Source organism: Dysidea avara, chromosome 4 (genome assembly GCF_963678975.1).
Source record: "Dysidea avara chromosome 4, odDysAvar1.4, whole genome shotgun sequence".
In the NCBI taxonomy this organism is placed as follows: Eukaryota; Metazoa; Porifera; class Demospongiae; order Dictyoceratida; family Dysideidae; genus Dysidea; species Dysidea avara.
In genome coordinates this window covers 4,915,858-4,936,623 of record NC_089275.1, presented here as the reverse complement: position 1 = coordinate 4,936,623, position 20,766 = coordinate 4,915,858, and the positions used below count along the sequence as shown (strand labels likewise).

The 20,766-nt window shown below is 38.4% G+C and overlaps 1 protein-coding gene and 1 long non-coding RNA gene across 2 annotated transcripts; both read left to right on the top strand.

Annotated features, from left to right (window-relative positions):
• The first annotated feature begins 11,619 nt into the window (after positions 1-11,619).
• Positions 11,620-13,081, top strand: LOC136254440 (uncharacterized). The gene is made up of 3 exons (XM_066047132.1): positions 11,620-11,961; positions 12,039-12,252; positions 12,957-13,081. Exons 1-3 carry the CDS (start codon positions 11,769-11,771, stop codon positions 12,970-12,972), a joined length of 423 nt encoding a protein of 140 aa, XP_065903204.1. The 5' UTR covers positions 11,620-11,768; the 3' UTR covers positions 12,973-13,081.
• Positions 13,082-14,483: 1,402 nt separating this feature from the next.
• LOC136252849 (uncharacterized) lies at positions 14,484-14,940 on the top strand. The gene is made up of 3 exons (XR_010699795.1): positions 14,484-14,569; positions 14,621-14,753; positions 14,806-14,940. It is a non-coding gene; the product is annotated as an uncharacterized lncRNA (long non-coding RNA).
• The last annotated feature ends 5,826 nt before the right edge of the window (positions 14,941-20,766 follow it).

The window sequence follows — 20,766 nt, the reverse complement described above, 5'->3', positions numbered from 1 at the left end:
CGAGGAAACACAGTTGGCACAGCATTTGGCTTTAAACGCACTCTTTTCAATCCCGAATTGTGCTGCTATAGCGGTGTCATCTTTGAAGCAGTTACTCGTGAAATGATCGCTGCAAATATAACTGAGTGTTGACTGGGTCCTGTCCAGTTACTACGAGTTCTCTGGACTTTCCGGGTCCACTCTAATCGCAGGGAAGAGTCTGTCGGAAAACCATGCAAGCTTACACCATCCTGGTGAGTCTTAGAACAATTCATAGTAACGCACCGCTTAACCATTTTAACTATTCGCTTCAACTATGTTCGCACGTTGGCACTTTTGTCAATATAAATACTATACAGCTGCGTTCAACTTGTGACGTAAGAACGCATTTTTACCACAACCCGGAAGAAGCCGACACAGTGCAAATAATCCCATTTTAGAACACCATTTTTCGCTCATCATATTATATTTTTAAAAAATACAAATCATACAGTTGTCCATATCGTATCTATAACTATACATACATACATACATACAAAAAAAAATTTTAATGCATGTCACTCTCCCTTTAAGCGATACAGACAGCTCAGGTCACAGTTGACCTTACACAGGTCTATTTTGTGTCACAAGATCAAGTCTCCCACCTGAAAGATAGCCAGTTGTTGATTGTGGTGCCCACTCTCTCCAGAAGCTCTTTCTCAAGCTAGCTCATGATGATTCAGGACATCAGGAAGTAGACTGCACAATGTCCAAACTATCTAGTATGGCCTACTGGAATAGAATAGGGAGGAGAGCAGTAGATCACTGTAAGTTCTGTGTCAAGTTTCAGTTTTGTAAAGCCCCAGCTCCCAAGCCTGCCCTTCTTCAACCGGTCGTAGCCACCAGGCCTTGGGAGATGGTGGCAGTGGATGTACTTAATGTTCCCATCTCTACTAATGAAAATAGATACTTTTCAGTGGCTCAGATTTATTTTTCAAAGTGGCCATTTGCCATGGCGATGCCAGACCAGACAGCTGAGAGGATTGTACGAATTTGAGAGATGAAGTGTTTACCTTAGTTGGGCCACCCAAGAAATTGCATTCCGATCAGGGACGCAATTTTGAGAGCAGAATCTTAGCTAATCTCTGCAAGGCCTTTGGATCAAGAGATCTCATACAACTCCATATCATCCTAAGGGTGATGGCCTGGTTGAAAGGATGAACTGTTCCCTGCTGACACTGCTTAGGACTCATGTGGAGAAGGACAGTGAATGGCAGGATCACTTACAGCTCCTACTGTTCATGTACAGAACCACCAAACATACCACCACTAGATTGTCCCCTTATAAGATTCTCTTTGGCTCTAATCCACTGGTGCAGTGGCTACCTAACTTTCAAGATACAGTGCTGGTTGATCAATCAGACTATGGTGAAAATCTGAAGAGAAAACTTTTGTAGTTGAAGGAGATAGTGGACGCTAACAATGTCAGATCAGCAGAAGAGCAACAATACTCCTACAGGAGTAGTGACACACATTAAACTTTCCCCAGGACAGCAAGTTCTCTTGAGCAATGAAGTGGCTAGAAAGCTAGATCCATGATGGACAGGACCCTGGACGGTAATAGGAGAGAAGGGACCTTCAACTGTAGTATTGAGAATGGGTACTGCTGAACGCAAAGTTCACAGAAATAGAGAGCGCCCCCTGCTGATGCAGAATCCAGTTGTAGAACAAGACTGGTCACCTCTCTTGTTTACCTATGAGCTTGCTGAAGAGCAGCCGTGGGCAGGAAACATTGACTCTGAACCAGAAAGAACTCCCTTAGTTCTGGTCCATCACCAGTCTAGTGTATTTCATCCCACAATAACTACTCATAGTGGACAAGTTGTCAAGCCTGTTCAGCGATTTGGTAGAACAGAGTTCTAAGGCGGGAGGTTTGTGATGAACTGAACTCTTTATATGCACACACATTGATTTGTATCTTATTGTAATCATTGTATTTCTTTAGTTCTCGTTATTGTATCTAATTACACCATTGTATCCATCTATGGGTGTGTTGCGTGATTAAGAATTGTTAGCATGTTGCTACTATATAACACACTGTTGCAGCATTGCAGTGTTGCAGTGTTGTGGTATTGCTGTATTACTGTTGCAGTGTTGCTATTACTGCAGTGGTGTATGGTGGTGTTGCTGTGTTGGGGTGTTGCTGTGTTGGGATGTTGCTGTGTTGGGGTGTTGCTGTGTTGGTGTGTTGCTGTGTTGCAGTGTTGTAGTGCTGTGGTGTTGCAGTGTTGCTGTGTTGCAGTGCTGTGGTGTTGCAGTGTTACATGCAGTGTTGCTGTGTTGCAGTGCTGCAGTGTTGTGTTGCAGTGCTGCAATGTTGCAGTGTTACAGTGTTGCTGCGTTGCAATGTTGCAGTGCTGCAGTGTTACGGTGTTGCAGTGTTGTGGTGTTGAGGTGCTACAAAGTTGCAGTGCAGTATTGCAATGTTGCAGTGTTGCAGTGTTACGGTGTTGCAATGCTGTGGTGTTGAGGTGCCACAAAGTTGCAGTGCAGTATTGCAGTGCAGTATTGCAGTACAGTGTTGTGGATTTGCAATGTTGCTGTGTTGCAGTGTTGTGGTATTGCAGTGTTGCTGGGTTGCTGTGTTGCCATTTTGCACTCATTTAGACACAGAAGCTAGACTTTTGTGGTACCCCAAAGGAATATTTCACTGATGAATTTATTGTTGAGGAGTAAAATGGTGATAAATATAATAGAGTGCATCATTTAGTCTCAAGCCTTTTGACTGGTTAGGTAGGCATTCAAGCAGACCTAAATTCCTAAATTTCTTTTTAATGGTCTGAGGTGTACTATACTTACACTGCTTTGTTATCACCACATCAACTATGAAAAGTTAAAGTATGCAGATTATATTTACAGCATGTACTTTTACATGTGTAAGAATCATCAGAAATTTTTGTATAGGGGAGAAAGCAATATAACACAATATCGCTTTTATGGTTGGTGAAAGGCATGCCTTGGGATGATGTGACACTGGATAGTGAAGAAATCAAACCAGTAGCCTTATCCATTGTTGAGTTAATAAATGCATGACTGGAAGCATCAGTGAAGCAGTCAATCAGGCAGTTAGTAGAAACAAAATTCACAAATTTAAAAATTTAATAATATATGGAATAATTGTTGGAAGGTTTGGGGTCAATAATATCTAAACCAAAACAGCCAAGCTGTAAAAAAAGAGTGCGACCCCCAAAAAGGCCTGGATGAAAAAAGATGTGAAATCCAAGGTGGCAGCCAAGAAAATATGGCTGTGATGGTAGATTAATGGCAAAAAGTCTAATTATGACAATTCAGGTGAGTTTGTGTTGCCTCCTCCACTAGTATACGGCACAAAATTCACCTAAATTGTCATAATTAAAAATTTTTGCTATTAACCTGCCATCACAGCCATTTCTTGGCCGCCACCTTGGATTTCACATTGTTTTCATCCTGGCCATTTGAGGGTCGCACTCTTTTTTACAGCTTGGCTGTTTTGGTTTAGATATCACTTCTTTTTGTATTGCAAGCCACAAAGCCAACCATTAACTGGCTTTGGTGCTTCCTTCTAACTTGTTTTTTTTTCTTTTCTACATGGATTGTGGAACAAAGGAAGAAATGTTTTGTACAGCTTTTTGTCTGATTAAAAATATTTGCATATTTAACAATGAAAGATAATCATACTGTAGGTAATAAGGTGACTTCATATACATAACTGAACTGTAGCTGAAACTCCCGTTGTTTGTGGCTGAACTCTTTTCAGAGTGACTTGCTTCTAGCTGAACTCTCTACATGGTGATTTGTTTCCAACACATATTTCTGCAGTGGGATTTGTTTGTAGCTGATCCCTATAAGGTAACTTGTATCTAGTTGATATCTCTACAGGGTAACTTTTTTGTAGCTGATCTCTCTACAGGGTGATTTGTTTGTAGCCGAACTCTCTACATGATAGTTTCTTTGCAGCTGAACTCTCTACAAGGTAACTTCTTCTAGCTGATCTCTCTACAGGGTGGCTTGTTTGTACATATAGCTGAACTTTCTACTTGATGGTTTCTTTGTAGCTGAATTCTCTACAAGGTAACTTCTTCTAGCTGATCTCTCTACAGGGTGACTTGTTTGTACATACAGCTGAACTTTGTACTTGATGGTTTCTTTGTAGCTGAATTCTCTACAAGGTAACTTCTTCTAGCTGATCTCTACAGGGTAACTTTTTTGTAGCAGATCTCTCTACAGGGTGATTTGTTAGTAGCCGAACTCTCTACATGATAGTTTCTTTGTAGCTGAACTCTCTACAAGGTAACTTCTTCTAGCTGATCTCTCAACAGGATGACTTGTTTGTACATATAGCTGAACTTTCTACTTGATGGTTTCTTTGTAGCTGAATTCTCTACAAGGTAACTTCTTCTAGCTGATCTCTCTACAGGGTGACTTGTTTGTAGTTGAACTTTCTACATGATGGTTTCTTTGTAGCTGAACTCTTTACAAGGTAACTTCTTCTAGCTAATTTTTCTACAGGGCAATTTATTTGTAGCTGAATCATCTACAGTGTGGTTTGTTTACAGCTGAACTCTCTACTAGGTGGTTTCTTTGTAGCTGAACTCTCTACATGATGGTTTCTTTGTAGCCGAACTCTATGCAGGGTGATGTGGTTGTAGCAGAATTCTCTACAGGGTGATTTGCTTGTAGCTGAACTCTCTACAGGATAGTTTCTTTGTAGCTGAACTCTTGCAAAGTGATTTCTTCTAGCTGATCTCTCTACCTTGTAGCTGATCTCTCTACTTGGTGACTTGTGTCTAGTTGTATACTCTACAAGGTGATTTGTTTGTAGCTGAATACTCTACAGGGTGATTTTTTGTAGCCAAACTCTGCAGGGTGATTTGTTTGTAGCTACAGGATGGTTTCTTTGGAACTGATGTCTCTACAGGTGATTTTTTTCTAGCTGAACTCTCTCTAGGGTGATCACTTCACAGCTGAACTCTCTACAAGATGGTTTCTTCTATCTGATCTCTCTACAGTGTGAATGGTTCGTAGCTAAACTCTCTACAAGGTGAAATTTTCTAGCTGAGCTCTCTCTTGTTTCTAGCTGATCTCTTTACAGAGTAACTTGTTAGTAAAGCTGAAGTCTTTAAATAGTGGATTTTGGTTGTTAAACTCTTAGCATGAAGTCTTGTTTGTAGCAGAATGTATTGTTTGTAGCTGAACTCTCTAGAGTGTGACTTGTAATGTTCTGAATCACTACAGCAATATAATAATATTATTTGTAGCTGAACTCTCTATAGGGTGACTTGCTTCTTGCTGAACTTATTATTATTATTATTAATTAGCAAAGCCCACCAGGGGCAACACGCTAATGTGCATTACAAATCACAAATTGTTTAGCTTATCTATAATGTTCTTAAAAGTGTCAAGGTTAATTGTGTCAATGTTGTCAATTTTCAAGTTATTCCAATCAATAATTGTTCTTGGCAGAAAAGAATACTTATATAAATCAATTCTGGATTGCAGCTGTGCAAATTTGAGGGGATTATTGGCACGAGTATATGATACAGGGGTTGGCTGGGGTAAACAATGGTTTGGTAGCACCAGTAAGTTTCTTACAATCTTGAATAATAATATAAGTCTAGCATTCCTTCTCCTATTTTTTAAACTTGGCCGTAGAAGGTAATTAAGCATATCTGTAATACTGTGTTGTTGACTGGATCTGTGCCATGGTTTATTAAGAACAAATCTTGCAGCTCGGTGTTGGATCATTTCTAATTTGCTAACTGTTGTTTGGTGATAAGGATCCCAGATGGCTGAGCAGTATTCAATAGAAGGTAACAATAATTGTTTGTATAAGTGTTCTTTGACTAGTATTGGGGCATTATATAAATTCCTTTTCAGAAATCCAAGAAGACGGTTTGCCTTTCCACAAATATAGTTAAAATGAGGTTCCCATGATAGTGTATGATGGAGGCGGATACCAAGATAGGTCTGCTCTGATACAATATTCAATGGAATATTAGACATTTTATATGTAAAAGTGCTTTTACTGAACTGTCTATAAGATTAACTGTTTGCAGCTGAACTCCCTACAGAATAACTTGTAATGTAATAGAATTCTATAATGAGTAAATAAATTAGCTGAATGCTCTATCAGGGTGACTGTTCTATTAGAGTATCTCGATCTCGCATTTGCTACACGGAGTTGACTTTCAAATCATAACTCAGTGGTTTGTAATCGTTTCTTCTGTACTACTGCAAGGACTTTCTATAAAGATTATTCCAGCTATACACCGATTTCCAGTTCATTGCTTTAAGCGATTTGCCTAGTAGGCGTAAAACTAATACTTTTTTATCCGTAAAAATCGATCACGTGATTGTGACACAGGTTGGGTTTTGTGTCAGATCTCCATGGTCTTTATCTCGATTCCTTTCAAACTACCAAAAGGCACTCCTACGATGGTTACTTCATCTATATAACCATTTTCACCTCATTCCATGGAGCGGTTTAGCTATACCCTGTAGGTGTGACAACAAATCGATCTTGTTTTACGCGAATAGTCGGTCATAACTCCTGCACTATTCATCGGATTTGCACTAAATTTGATACTAGGATTTGCCTTTAGACTCCCTTTCTGTATGCCAAATTTCAAGACGATCGGAGAAAGCGTTGAGTTTTATAGAATTTTTGCAAGTGTGCGAAAACACGAAGAAGAAAAATATCGAAACTTTGACAGCTCGTATCTCAGACATGGCTGGAGCGATTTTCTTCACATTTGGAATGAAGACTCCCCTGGCTGGCTTTCAACTCTGTAGCAAATTTGGATCTAATAGGATAAGGGATCACCGAGATACAAAAGTGTGAAAATTACGCTTTCTTTCTTCCTGTCAATATACCAACGGTGTGGCGCGCCGGCTTCTTGACATGCCCCCTCTATGCAGAGCCCACAAATAGCATCCATGCTTCAACTCTATGCAATGTGTAAATCTCATTGTTTAGGACACCCTTTGTTCTGCTCCATTGGATTGCTCCTGTTGATCATGGCAGAGAGCTCAATCTTTCCCTTTCTTATTCACTGTGACATTCCGATATATTATATTTAGACACATGCATGTGCAGATAGTATAATTACAGTAGCAGTAGAGATATTTTTGCAGATATCATCCATATAATATTATGTGACCGAATTTTGGAAAATCACCCATATGGGCGTGTAAAATAATTAGAATTTTCGTGTTTAGTGGGTTGCTAATATGAGCAGGAACAGTTTTGAAAATATTTCAAGAATTTTCTTGTAATTTAAGGTATTGAGAATGGCTTAAACCCATCAACAAGTAGATTTACATTATAAAGTTTGTGATTTTACTCATTTTAGCATTAAATTATTTTAGTTGTCAAATGCACCCATATGGGTGATTTTCCAAAATCTGGTCACATATATATATACAGCTGGTCTTCAGCTTACCTAAAAATTTGCTATTTTATTGACTGAAATGCCACTAAATTCAACTTTTTATTATCTACTTTCAAAAATTTTCCAGGGGCATTCCCCCAGACCCCCAAGTTTCAGCATGCTTTGTATGCTGGGTGTGCACACCATAATATATAATCTGAATCATGTCATATAAAAAGGTCCACTTTTTTCTACCCACACTAAAGTCTGGCTATGGCCCTGTTGGGCCGCACGACACACTATCGTGTGTCTTGTTGAATGAATGTATATCCAAGCTGTCCTGAAGGAAAGCAGAGGCTAGATTTTGGGTGATTTCGAAGCCCAGACCTCCATGATCCTCTTAATTATACTGTACAGTTCTTAATTATACTGTACAGTACTGCTGTATATACCGTGCACATAATAGATATTGAGCTTTTTTTTAAATGTAAGTATTATTATGCTTTCTAGGTTATTGACTCACTTCAAGAATATAAAGATCCAAAGTGTCATGAACTGTACCACCCAGATAAAGCACACAAAATAAATCCATAGATCAATTTAATGCAGCTACACTTATACTGATTTTATAATGGTACTGGACACCTTCCAAGAAAAATTATTTTAATGGTTTTCAAACAAGAAATTCTCTTAAAATAAAGGCTTTCTGAAATTAAATCTGATGGTAATTCAGTTGATGATGCTCACTTAAATGAAAGCTGGCTTGAAATTTGGATTTATGGACAATTTTGACAGCTGTCACTGTGAAAAAGGTAGGATATAATGAGGTATTTCCAGTGGCTTATTGAATACAAATAAGCCTTAATATAAATCCTGTTTTATGCTCATCTTATAGTTTAGTATATGTAGTCCATACTGTATTATTGCATATATGGTTTCAGTTTATTTACCACAGTACCTGAAATAGCTTATATAATGCCCACACTATACCATAACACGCATATGTGGTTTTAGTATGTTTAACACATTACCTAAAGCCTTACGTGAGACTGTTAGTATACTACAGCTTATATCAAGCTTTATTGTATTCAATAAGCCACTGGAAATACCATCTTATGTTCCTCATTTTTCACAGTGTGTATTTTGTAAACAGCTTAATCTGCATGTGTAATTAGTATCTGAACCAAAACAGGCAAGCTGTTAAAAAAAGAGTGCGGCCCCCAAAAAGGCCATCTGATTGTTGTGAAGAAAGATGTGAAATCCAAGGTTGCAGCCAAAAGATGGCTGTGATGATAGATTAATGGCAAAAATTTTAATTACGACAATTCAGGTGAATTTTCATTGCCTCCTTCACTAGGATTCAGCACCAAATTCACCTGAATTGTTGTAATTAAAATTTTGTCGTTAATCTACCATCACAGCCATTACTTGGCCGCCACCTTGAATTTCACATCTTTTTCCATCCTGGCCTTTTTTGCGGTTGCGCTCTATTTTTTACAGCTTGGTTTAGATATCACTTTTTTTTGTATTGCAAGCCACAAAACCAGCCATAAACTGTCTTTGATGCTTCCTTTTAACTTTTTTTCTTTACTTAAGGAATTGTGAAACAAAGGAATTAAGTGTGTGTATAGCTTTTTGTCTGGTTAAATATTTATATATTTAGCACTGAATGATTATCACATACCATAGTTGATAACTTATATAACTGGACTGTAGCTGAAAGTCTCATTGTTTGTAGCTGAACTCTTTTAGGGTGACTTGTTTTTAGCTGCATTCTCTACATAGTGATTTATTTACAGCACATATTTCTACTGGGTGATTTGTTTGTAGCTGATTCTCTACAGTGCAACTTAGCTAATATCTCTACATGGTGACTTGTTTCCAGCTGATCTGTGTACAGAGTGATTTGTTTGTAGCTGATCTCTCTACAGGGTAACTTGCTACTGGTGACTTGTTCCTAACTGATAATTTGTTTGTAGCTGATTTCTATAGGGTAACTTGTATCTAGCTGATATCTCTACAAGGTGATTTGTTTCTAGCTGATCTTTCTACAGGATGATTCGTTTGTAGCTGATCTCTCTACAGGGTGGCTTCTTTCTAGCTGAACTCTCTACTGGGTGACTTTCAATTGTTCCTAACTGATCTCTATACATGCATGTGGTGATTTTTTCCAGACCATGTGCGTGCCAGGGCGTGGCAATTTATTACATCATCAAAATAACACATCCGCCATTTTTAAGGGCAAAAAACCTAGTAGTACTACGCATTCTATGCCTACGAATTTTTTTAATGTCAACAAATCGAATATTATGGAAATCTTAAGACTTCAAAATCTCGTCCGTGGTTTTGTCAAGTTTGTCAGCTATACTGGGTGAATTTGATCTCTAGCTATAGGGAAACTTGTATTTAGCTGATGTCTCTACAGGGTAATTTGTTTCTAGCTGATTTTTCTACAGGGTGATTTGTTTTGCTGCTGATCTCTATACCGGTTACTTGTTTCTAGCTGATCTCTCTTTAGGATGACTGCTCTATGACATGCTCTATTAGAGTATCTTGATCTCGCACTTGCTACACCAAGTTGGATTTCGTATTATAACTCTGTGGCTTTAAGTATGATTCTTCTACACCATTGAAGAGCCTTTCTAAAATGATTACTCCATCTGCACAGCGATACGATGTTCAAAGCACTACTCCAAGCGATTTATCTGGTAGATTAGATTAGATTAGAATATCCATTTTTTGTCAAAAGACAAGGGTACACAAAAGGCTAAGCCTGTAAACGTGCTCCCTTGGTAGGCGTCGAAAGTTGTCGTTTTCTATTAGCTAATCTCGATTGCGTCATTGTTACACACTGTTGGTTTTTTCGTTGTATCTTCGTGGAGTTTAGCTCGATTTCGTTCAAACCACAAAAGGTTTGAGGTTCAATAGATAAAGTATTGACCCATCGATTTTCAGCTTCTTCCCATAAGCGGTTTATCCTTTAGGCGCTACAACATAATTATTGGTGCTATTTTCGTGAATAATTGCTAATAATTCCTTCACTGATTATCGTATTTCAGCTACACTTGGCATCAAGATACGCCTTTTTATACCCTTCTTCTACATGCCAAATTTCAAGGCAATCGAATATGGCGTTTGTGTTTATGGCAGTTTTTTTAAGTGTGCGAAAAGAAGAAATAAAAACGAAGGAACTAAGCCACATTTTGAAGTCCATATCTCGGGAAAGCTTGAAGCGACTTCGCTCAAATTTGGTACGTATTTGTAAACGAAGTGATTTGTCACAATTTGTCATTCTTAATCACTCACAGAATTCAATACATTAATATGAAAAGTTACTTAGTAATGTAGTCAGTGGCGTAGCCAAGGACATGTGCCAACCCAAATTTCCCTGGGACAGCAGCGCCCACTTGCAAATGATATTACAAACAAGAAATCAGTAGTGACAGAGATAATAAACAACCGGGATTGTAAACGGTGACGTCACACCAATAGTAGTATACGGGCGATCCGCGTAGGTGCAATGACACCTTTAAACGTGTTGAAACTACTGGAAGTGAAGGTAGTGGTGTCTTAAGTCTCCTCTCGTGAGTTTTAGTATAGTTGCTTGAGAAGAGGTTAGTCATTCTAGTCCTTTCACGCGTTTTATAATTCGAACAGTTTAGCGTGGAGTCGTTTCCGCCATTAGGCCATAGAAGTATTTTTTGTGGGGGAAGTTTAGGCCTTTGAAGAGGTCTTTTTGCTTTGGATTTTGTTATTTAAAAACATTTTGACCCACACATTTGCATAACCTAAAAATTTTAATTATCTGCTTTGTGAAAACTAAGGTCAAAAATGCGTTTTTCACTTAAATAAAAGAATCAATGATACCTTGTTTTTGTGGGGGAAGATCTTCTAATGTATAGCTGTTCATATAACGTAGTTTGGCTGTAGCATAGTACTTGTCCTATAGTTTTGCATAGGCATTTTACATTTTGTATGCAATGATATATTTTCATGTTTGAGAATTTTAAAAATAAATGTTTTTTATCCATTCAGATATGTACGAACATGGGGGGAAGAAAGTTCAGGCTTGCTGTCCATAGAAAGAATGAGGAAAGGAAGAAGAGACAGAAGAAATGTGATGCCATTATGGTGCAGGAGACAAATGAAGACACTACAGCAAGTGTCAGTGCCTTAAAGTGTTCGATTTCCTTGTCGTTTGCAGCATTCACATCGGCACATGTTCAATCTCTTTCTCAGCTATCAAGGCATGTCAAGGCTTTAATATCTAAGTATTCCACCTGGAATATAACAGCAGAAGATCCCCTGATTATCTGTAAGCTGGTTATTCAGGGCGAGGAAGCAACAGCAGTTGCTGTTATTGCCACCATAGTAGTATCCAGTGATTTTCATTGGACATTAATGTGGAGGACCCAACAAGTGGACACTACAGTTAACCCCTTATTCAGTGGTGTGCCAGAGAAGATTCAGTTGGTTGATGATATGGAGAAGGTACTAACACTTATTGACTCAGCTGAAGTGCGTGTTGGGAACCCCGATGAAAAGTTTTTGGACTTATGGCATTACCGAAGTACTACACTGAATCACATATCTGGTTAGTAGCTATATTAACATTGCAGTATGCTTACTGTTGTTATTTCCTGTAATATGGGTCATCACTTCCTTCTGTAGGCTCATGCCCTGGTTATCTTGACACTTTCAAGAAGTCGTCTCCTACAATACGGAGTAACAACTGCCAACTATTTCTAACTACAGACAAGCGTAGTGGTACTGTCCGTTGTTCTGCCTGCTCCAGCTACAGATCAACTTTGATTGTACAGCATCAACGCTTCAAGTCAAGACCTCCTGATGATGAGTCTACACATGCCACTCACATCACTTATGGGTATGTAGAAAGTATAGAATAACATGTACAAATGTGACCGGATTTCATATAACAGGCTTCCACACACACAAAATCAAACTTACGATTTTACCAGAAATGGATTGCTGGTCTAATACACTATCATATTTCACACTGTACTTCCTTCAGCACTGGCAAGTCTGGTTTCTGTAGCAGCTTTCTTCCGACCCTGTCAAAGCCACGAGTGTGAGATTGGCACCATTAAATGGCCATGGCTTTGTGATAATGGTGTGTAGTGAGCTGGGACTTCACAGAGAGCTCGCCAATAGTGTTCTCAGTCAATTTGGAGTAATTTGAGGGCCATGGAGGGCCATGGAGAGCCCAAACTTGGCCTCTGGATTCCAATCGTCTTCTTACTTCATTTTATACCCGTATATTAAGACCACCGTCCACCCCCACCCTCCCACCCTATTACTACCACCTGTGATATTATTACCCGCTTGAAAAAAAAGCTGCTCAAAACAGGGCAAATTTTGGGTAACAGAAATGTATACACCCACTCAGTGATAGCTAGTGAACAGATGAACAATTGGTGCAAATTTTGTTTGCACAGCTGTAGGCACTGGGAAGTTATTACACAATGATTCCTTAAAATCGCCATATCTCCTAACAAAGCTTTGTGCGTTGAAGCGTTGTTTTGTCAAATTCAGTCACAAATATACTGTTTTACTACTGGTAGATGCCAGCCAGTCCCAGTACTAGTCACCAGGCTAGGTGGTCTGGCAAAGGAATACCAAAACCTTTCAAAGCAGAATGATCGTTTGAAAGAGAGGATTGCAGTATACTGTGAATCAAATGGAATAGAAGTGGACAATGATATGCACAAAGATTTGAAGGTGAACTACACGCATAGCACAATGTTTTAAAAAATGGTTTTTAAACTTTAATAGGAGATTGCATCCCGGAGCACAAGTTTTTTAGATGATTTGCCACCAGATTCATTCAAGAAGATATTTTGGAACCAACAAATTGAAGCGGCCTCAAAGAAGGATGCCCGCAGCATGCGTTGGCATCCTTTGATTATTCGATGGTACTTACATTTACGGCATAGGTATGCATAAAAATTCAGAAATTTGAATCTAACGTTTGTTTTAAAAGGTCTGGTGGAGCTTATGAAGCTTTACAAAATTCTGGATGCTTGCAGTTGCCATCCCAGAGAACATTGAGGGACTGTACCCAATACGTAAAGGCTGCCAGTGGTTTTTCTTCAGATGTGGACAAGATGCTTATGAGTGCTACTAAAGTTGATAGCTGTCCAGAAAGAGAGAAGTGTGTGATAATGCTACTAGATGAGATGCACTTGAAAGAAGACTTGGTGTTCGACAAGCACACAGGTTGCTTAACAGGATTTTGCAACTTAGGAGACATAAATACACATCTCCTGAAGTTTGAGAGTGAGGTTGAAGGTGGCAAGCCTGCTGACCAAGTGTTAGCGAAGTCCATGATGGTATTTATGATTAGAGGACTGTTTACAAGCCTTCAGTATCCATACGCTCAGTTTCCATGTACTGATATTTCAGGAGACTTGCTTTATGAGCCATTCTGGGAAGCTGTCCGTAGAGTTGAAAACTGTGGCCTTAAGGTATGCTTGTATACTACTCTGACTTGCTCGGAGTATTGTCTGTGTTTTGGTATTTTGTGTTGTGTTGTGTTGTTTCAGGTACTTGCTGCTATTCTAGATGGAAACACTGCTAACAGGAGACTCATCAAGTTGCATGACCCCACTGAAGAAGTCCTCTACAAGGTCATCAACCCTTAAGCTGATGATGGACGACATCTCTACTTTATTTCGGACCCCCCACACTTGTTAAAGACAATACGCAACTGTTGGCAATCCAAGAATCGCAGTCTCTGGGTATGATTCTGAAGTTGTGTATAAAATTTGATTGTTACATAATTTTAGTGCAATAGCAAGAGTATATCTTGGAACCATTTAGTCAAGTTGTACAATGCTGACATAGAACCAGGGAAGGGTACCAGAATTCTCCCTAAGTTCAAGAGAGAACATATATTTCTCACCTCATTCTCCAAAATGAGAGTAGATCTTGCTGCTCAGGTGGGTAGTTGTGTATACACTATTTATTCACGAGATTAATGATGGTTAGGTGCTAAGCAATACCGTGTTCAATGCCCTAGAGCAATTTGGTGAAGATGAAGTAGCTGAAACGGCACGGTTTGTGGGCATGATGGACAAATTTTTTGACACACTTAATGTCCATGACTATCACCATGGATATCATTCAAGTAAAATATTTCAGCAGCCTTATGAAAAAAAGATGAAGAAGATTTTAGATTGAAAGTAATTATGCACGAAACAAAACACCTCTTGTAATAATTATTATTATGATAGTGGCTTGAAGAAGATTTTTTAGGGTTTTTGGATCAGTGGGAGGAATCGGTCAAGAAGTGACAAGGCTTTACGAAGACACAGAAGGGTCTTATGTTAATTAGTCCAGCAACCAGGCTTGGTATGAGAATGACATGTAAGTGTATGTACATATTGCTGAACTAGTATATAGTGCAAGTTTATTCTAGGCAAGTCTTTTGTGGAACTTGTTAGATACCTGTTCACTGTTCCTGGTGTGTCATCCTTCCTTAGCCAGAGGATCTGCCAAGATTCACAGGAGCATTTTTTTGGCTTGCAGCGTCAAAGAGGAGGGGTGAATGATAATCCCAATGCCGACGGTTTCTTAAAGAACACTCAAGCTATCCAGGTAGTTAAATCTGTGTAGGGATGCGGCGATTATGCCAGCATAATTTCGGGCATAATAGGTATGTGTGGAAATCAGGAATTATGCTAGCATTTTGTAGTGATTATAAAGCTTTAACAGTAAGAAAATCTGCAGAATGCACAATTCCGTTAAAAAAGATCGAGATACTCTAATAGAGCAGTCAGAGTCTCTAATAGAACAGTCACTGAATATTATTTACTCTAATAAAGCAGTCATATTAAAGTCAAATACTCTAATTCAGCAACCATCTAAAGAATTCAAGACTATTTGAAGCTTAAACATCAATGAAAATAGTCTGATACAGCAATAAACTGGCATTATTAGCCAATTGTGGTGGCATAATTTTGGGAATAATGGGCAATTCTCAAAAGCATAATAGGTGATTTTTTGAGCACTGCTCAAAAGCATAATGCTCAATTTTTGGAGCATAATAGCCTCATGCCTAAATCTGTGGCTCAAGCACCCAAACGCGGTAATTGTCGAGGAAGCAAGCTTGATACCGCTATGGACAAGGACAATATTAATGAGCCACTTCCAAAACGAAGGAGGAAAAAGAAGTAAACATTTTGTAATTATATATACAACTTACATCAGTAGTTAATTTTATAATACTTTCATCAATTATATAAATCATTCAAGGTAAATTTTGTACAACTTTCACCAATAGAACTATTGTATTAATCATTCAATACCATTATGTTAATCAGTTAGACTGTAGTTGTTTTCTCAGTCCTTTAGATTTTTGCATCATCTGTTTCTGGGATTCTTTGTATTTCTCTATCCACCCACTAGCATAGTGAAAACCCCAAATTTTCACCCATTCTGAAACAATCATGTTCAATAACTCATTGCTTGTCTTTTCTTCCCACTCACTACTTAGTAGGCTCCAAACAAACAGCACATCTGGAGAAGAGATAATTTCTTCTTTAACATTTTTGCCAAAGCTTGGAATACTAGTTTTTGCTATATGTGACTGCAAACAATGTTCCATTTCAATAAAAACTTCAAAGCATCATTCTTGACTTTGATCAATCCACCCCGGTCAATCTTCTCTAGCCAATCTTTTGAATCATCAACATGAGGTTCACTGCCATCATCATCAATCAGCTGCATCAAACACAATTGCAAGTCGTCCTTTAATGGGTTAGTTGATTTGATCAGCTTCTTCTTTAACGACCTCGGGATGTACCCAGCAGCATAACGTACAGCATTTGTCTCCATGTATGTAAGTTGGAGTCTTGAAGGGCTGCTGCTGCTACCTACCTGCTCATTCAGGGGATGATGTACTTTGATGAGTTCCTTGAACAGGTGATCACCTGTCGTTTAGAAAAATATACTGCATTTTCCTGCAATTCCAGCTGCTTGCAAAAATTTCTCCCATTTCTTTATATATCCATCTGATATTCGCAGCTGATGATATGCACGCCAAATCTTTTCTCTATTTATATTTGCCGATTTTACTTTAGGCTGTTCAAGACAATTGGTTAATGACGAAACTAAGTCCTTTTCAAACTTGTTTACTGCACTGCTGTTTTCCTTGATCCAGGCAGACACTGTTCTGGCTACACTGATGGTGGCTGTAGCACAAGGTGATGGCAACTGGAAAGCGTCATCCTTCAATACTTTATCCACTGCAGCCACCAGCAAACTTTCAGCTACACATATTTAAAGGCAACATTAAATGTGCAAGTATTAAAAGCAAAGCCCTGAGAGAGACTACAATACAAGTACAGGGGTCTTATACTCTCAACATTTTGTTTGCAAGCACCCAGAGTCATCAGCAATAGATGCCCTATAGGCTCTGATAGTGGGATTGTACATGTGACAGATGGAGCCTATACGAATGCGAGCCACACACACAATAAAGACTAATCATACCTGTCATTTTAGCACAGTAAGATGTGGCAGTTTAGCGAAACACAACTGATAACTCCAGTAAGGATTGGTTCTGAATAGTGACCACCATAACGGGGATCTACTTGTAAAAAGGTGTTAAATTCCAGGCGTTTCCAATCCCGGGCGCTCCGCGCCCTTCTATAATCTCTGGTAGTGCATACCTTGGCAGCACCATATTTTCATTGTAAATCAACAGCTGATATTGAGATAAGTTCAATAATTACATCACTTGACCCAAGTAGTTTGTTGCTTTCTATTTAATACACATCATCACGTGATTCAAATTTTAGGCGGGAAGGAGGAGCATGAGGATTCAAGGAAGGAGGGAATCCAGTTTTTTTCACATCCAAAATGCTGAGTTGTGAGGAGCACGAATTATGTTCTTGACGAGGTTATCAGTGACCTAAAGTGATAAATGAAATTATAATTCTCAGGTGTTACAGTGTTAGACAAGTCGGTTGACGATGTAAGATTCAGCAGTGACTGAATTAAGCCATACTCACCTCGGCCATACTACTATCTTAATAGTCAGACTGGAGTAGAACGAGTTGTGTACAAGTGCAGATGAGAACAAGACAAAGAGGTGTAATAAGTTAGTTTTCATTTCTAGTTTCTAGTTATACCATTCATGCAGTAGCATTAGACTAGTGAAATAAGCTGCAGGAAAAGCAACATAGTGTATTATTAGCTAGCTAGATACATTATGCACTTTTGAAACAGATTTTAAACCAAATGTATGTAGAGCCCATTAAGGATGGACTCGTATTTTGTGTTAGTTAGTTGCATGGGGTGAATAAATGTGTGGGTGAGTGTGCCCACCCATCCCTGAAGGACTGGCTATGACACTAAATGTATTAGACAGTAAATTGACCATATCTCTGGAACCCTTCAAGATATCAAGCTGAAATTTTGACACAATTAAGATAGACAAACACCCACTGCCTCATTTTAGCTACAAAAAAGAAAATTGACCAATGTGCCAAAGGGAATGCTTTTCCAAAATTGGTTCACATCATGATATTCAAGTCTGACATGCATCCAGTGTAACCCAAAACACTTCCAATATAAATTTATAAGATACTAGTTGAATTTTCCACTAACTCACCAACTGACTAACTACGTAACTACCTAACTAACTACATAACTACTAATGTCTTCAGACAACAGTAACAGCTAAAGTTATACAGGCTTGAATTGCTTGATTGTTAGCCATCACTGCTGTCCTTTTGGGCGTACCCCACTATGTACAATACACACATCATGTATTTAACCTTTGTTATCCTTTGTGACCCATTTATTTTGCTGACAATAAAAGTATTGATTTGCAATAATGACTTTTATACCTTGTGTTGGCTATCATGTAATAATTTTGTACTATGCCTCCACCAACTGAAGTATGCAGACTGGTTGTAGAGAATCATTTTTTGTGCATAATGGACAGTGCATAATGCATTGACAGAACATAATTACTTATTCAAAAACTAAAGTGTACATGAATGTACATTGATTATTAATAATAACAGTAATTACTAGAGGGGTAAGTGTTTAGTTATACAAGAGTGATGGGTCTAAATTCTGGCTACTTCTCTCTCCCAAGAAAAAATTGTTGGAGCCATGATATAGCTGGCTAGCTAGTGACATGTACATAGGTGAAAAAGTGGATCACATCTCAGTGGACTCAGTCATCAAATGCAAAGAGAACACCAAAGTTTCCATAACTGTGAGGTAATATCCAACTGTGGGCATGTATTAGTTAATGGTGGATTGCTTCCTACCATGAATCATGCAAATACCCACTATTGGAAACTATGCAAGGTGAGCAAATGGCTTGGCATAGTAAGAGCATTGATGCATGTACTGCTACTTAGTCTGATACAGCTGACCCTCTATAGGCACCTTTAAATTGCTCAAAAAATATAGAAGTATCTCAGTTTCAGGGTGTCTATATAATCATAGGTGTCTAACAAGAGTCTGTTAGTATGTAAAAAAATTTGCTGCAAAAATTGGATAGCAATAAGATAAACATATACTGTATAACATACACACTTTTATGGATAAATATTGCCCATTTCAGTGTGTGTATATACCACTTTTCCCAGAAAGCCTTTTTTACATACGTATGAATCTGTGTTACATTGGCACACTTCCAATCTGTAAAGTATATACCACTCATAAAATTAATGTGACTTGTTGAATAAAATGGATAGTGGCAAAGAAATAAATTCACTTATTATATGTATAAATATATCTAATCCAAAACAGCCAAGCTGTAAAAAAAGAGTGCGGCCCTCAAAAAGGCTATGGTGAAAAAAGATGTGAAATCCAAGGTGGCGGCCAAGAAATGGCTGTGATGGTAGGTTAATGATAAAAATTTTAATAACAACAATTCAGGTGAATTTTGGTGCCACTAGGTCTTGGCACAAAATTCACCTGAATTGTCGTTATTAAAATTTTACTACCATCACAGCCATTTCTTGACCGCCACCGTGGATTTCACATCTTTTTCACCATAGCCTTTTTGAGGGCCGCACTCTTTTTTTACAGCTTGGCTATTTGGATTAGATTTCACTTCTTTTTGTATTTGTATACCCCAAAGCTGGCCTATGGCCAGTTTTGGGGCTTTTTAAACCTATATTTTTTTCTTTTCCACAGGAAAAAGAAAAGATGAAGCAGATAAATACTTTAAATATTTCTGATTTTATCAATAAATGTACAAATTATATATATATAATGCATAATATATTTATTACAGAACTCTACATGGTGGTTTCTTTGTAACTGAACACTCCACAAGGTGAGTCTTTCTAGCTGATCTCTCTACAGGGTAAATTGTTTGTAACTGAACTATATCTACAAGGTAACTTCTTCTAGCTGATCTCTCTACAGGATGATTTGTTTGTAACTGAACTCTCTACAAGGTAACTTCTTCTAGCTGATGTCTCTACAGGGTCACTAGTTAGTAGCTGAACTCTCTACAAGGTGACTTCTTCTAGCTGACCTTTCTACAGGGTAATTTGTTGTAGCTGAACTCTCTACAGGTGATTTGTTTGCAGCTGAACTCTCTACATGATGGTTTATTTGTAGCTGAACTCTGTACAGGATAATTTCTTCTAGCTGGTTCCTCTACAGGGCGATTTGTTTGTAGCTGAACTCTCTACATGGTGGTTTCTTTGTAGCTGAACTCTCTACAAAGTGAGTTCTTCTAGCTGAACTACGCAGTTGAACTCCATACAAGGTAGCTTCTTCTAGATGATCTCTCTACAGGGTGAATTGTTTGTAGCTTATCTCTATACAGGTTACTAGTTTCTAGCTGATCTGTGGAATTCTTTTCAGGGTGACTGCTCTATTAGGGTGACTGCTCTATTAGAGTATCTCGATCTCACACTTGCTACACCAAGTTTGATTTCGTGTTATAACTCCGTGGCTTCAAGTCTGATTCTTCTACACCATTGAAAATCCTTTCTAAGATGATTACTCCATCTGTACAGCGAATTTCAAAGCATTACCCCAAACGGTTTTTCTGGTGGGCGTGGAAAGTAGTGGTTTTTTATTAGTTAATCTCGATTGCGTAATTGTTACACACTGTTGGTTTTTTCGTTCTAACTTCCTAGTCTTTAGCTCGATTTCTTTCAAACCACAAAAGGTTTGAGGTTCAATAGTTAACCTATTCACCCACCAATTTTCAGCTTCTTCTCATACGCGGTTTACCCTGTAGGCGTGACAACATATTGGTGTTATTTTTCGTGAATAATCGATAATATATCTGCCTGTTTATCGTATTCCAGCCAAAGTTGGTACAGAGATGCGACTTTATACCCCCTTCTGTGTGCCAAATTTCAAGGCAATCGGATATTGCGTTCGCGCTTTA

Bases quoted from the DNA above. Each gene is read 5' to 3' on its own strand.
- LOC136254440 (XM_066047132.1), top strand. From the start codon at position 11,769: ATGTGGAGGACCCAACAAGTGGACACTACAGTTAACCCCTTATTCAGT. The intron at 11,962-12,038 runs GTTAGTAGCTAT...TTCCTTCTGTAG, and splicing joins TACACTGAATCACATATCTG to GCTCATGCCCTGGTTATCTT.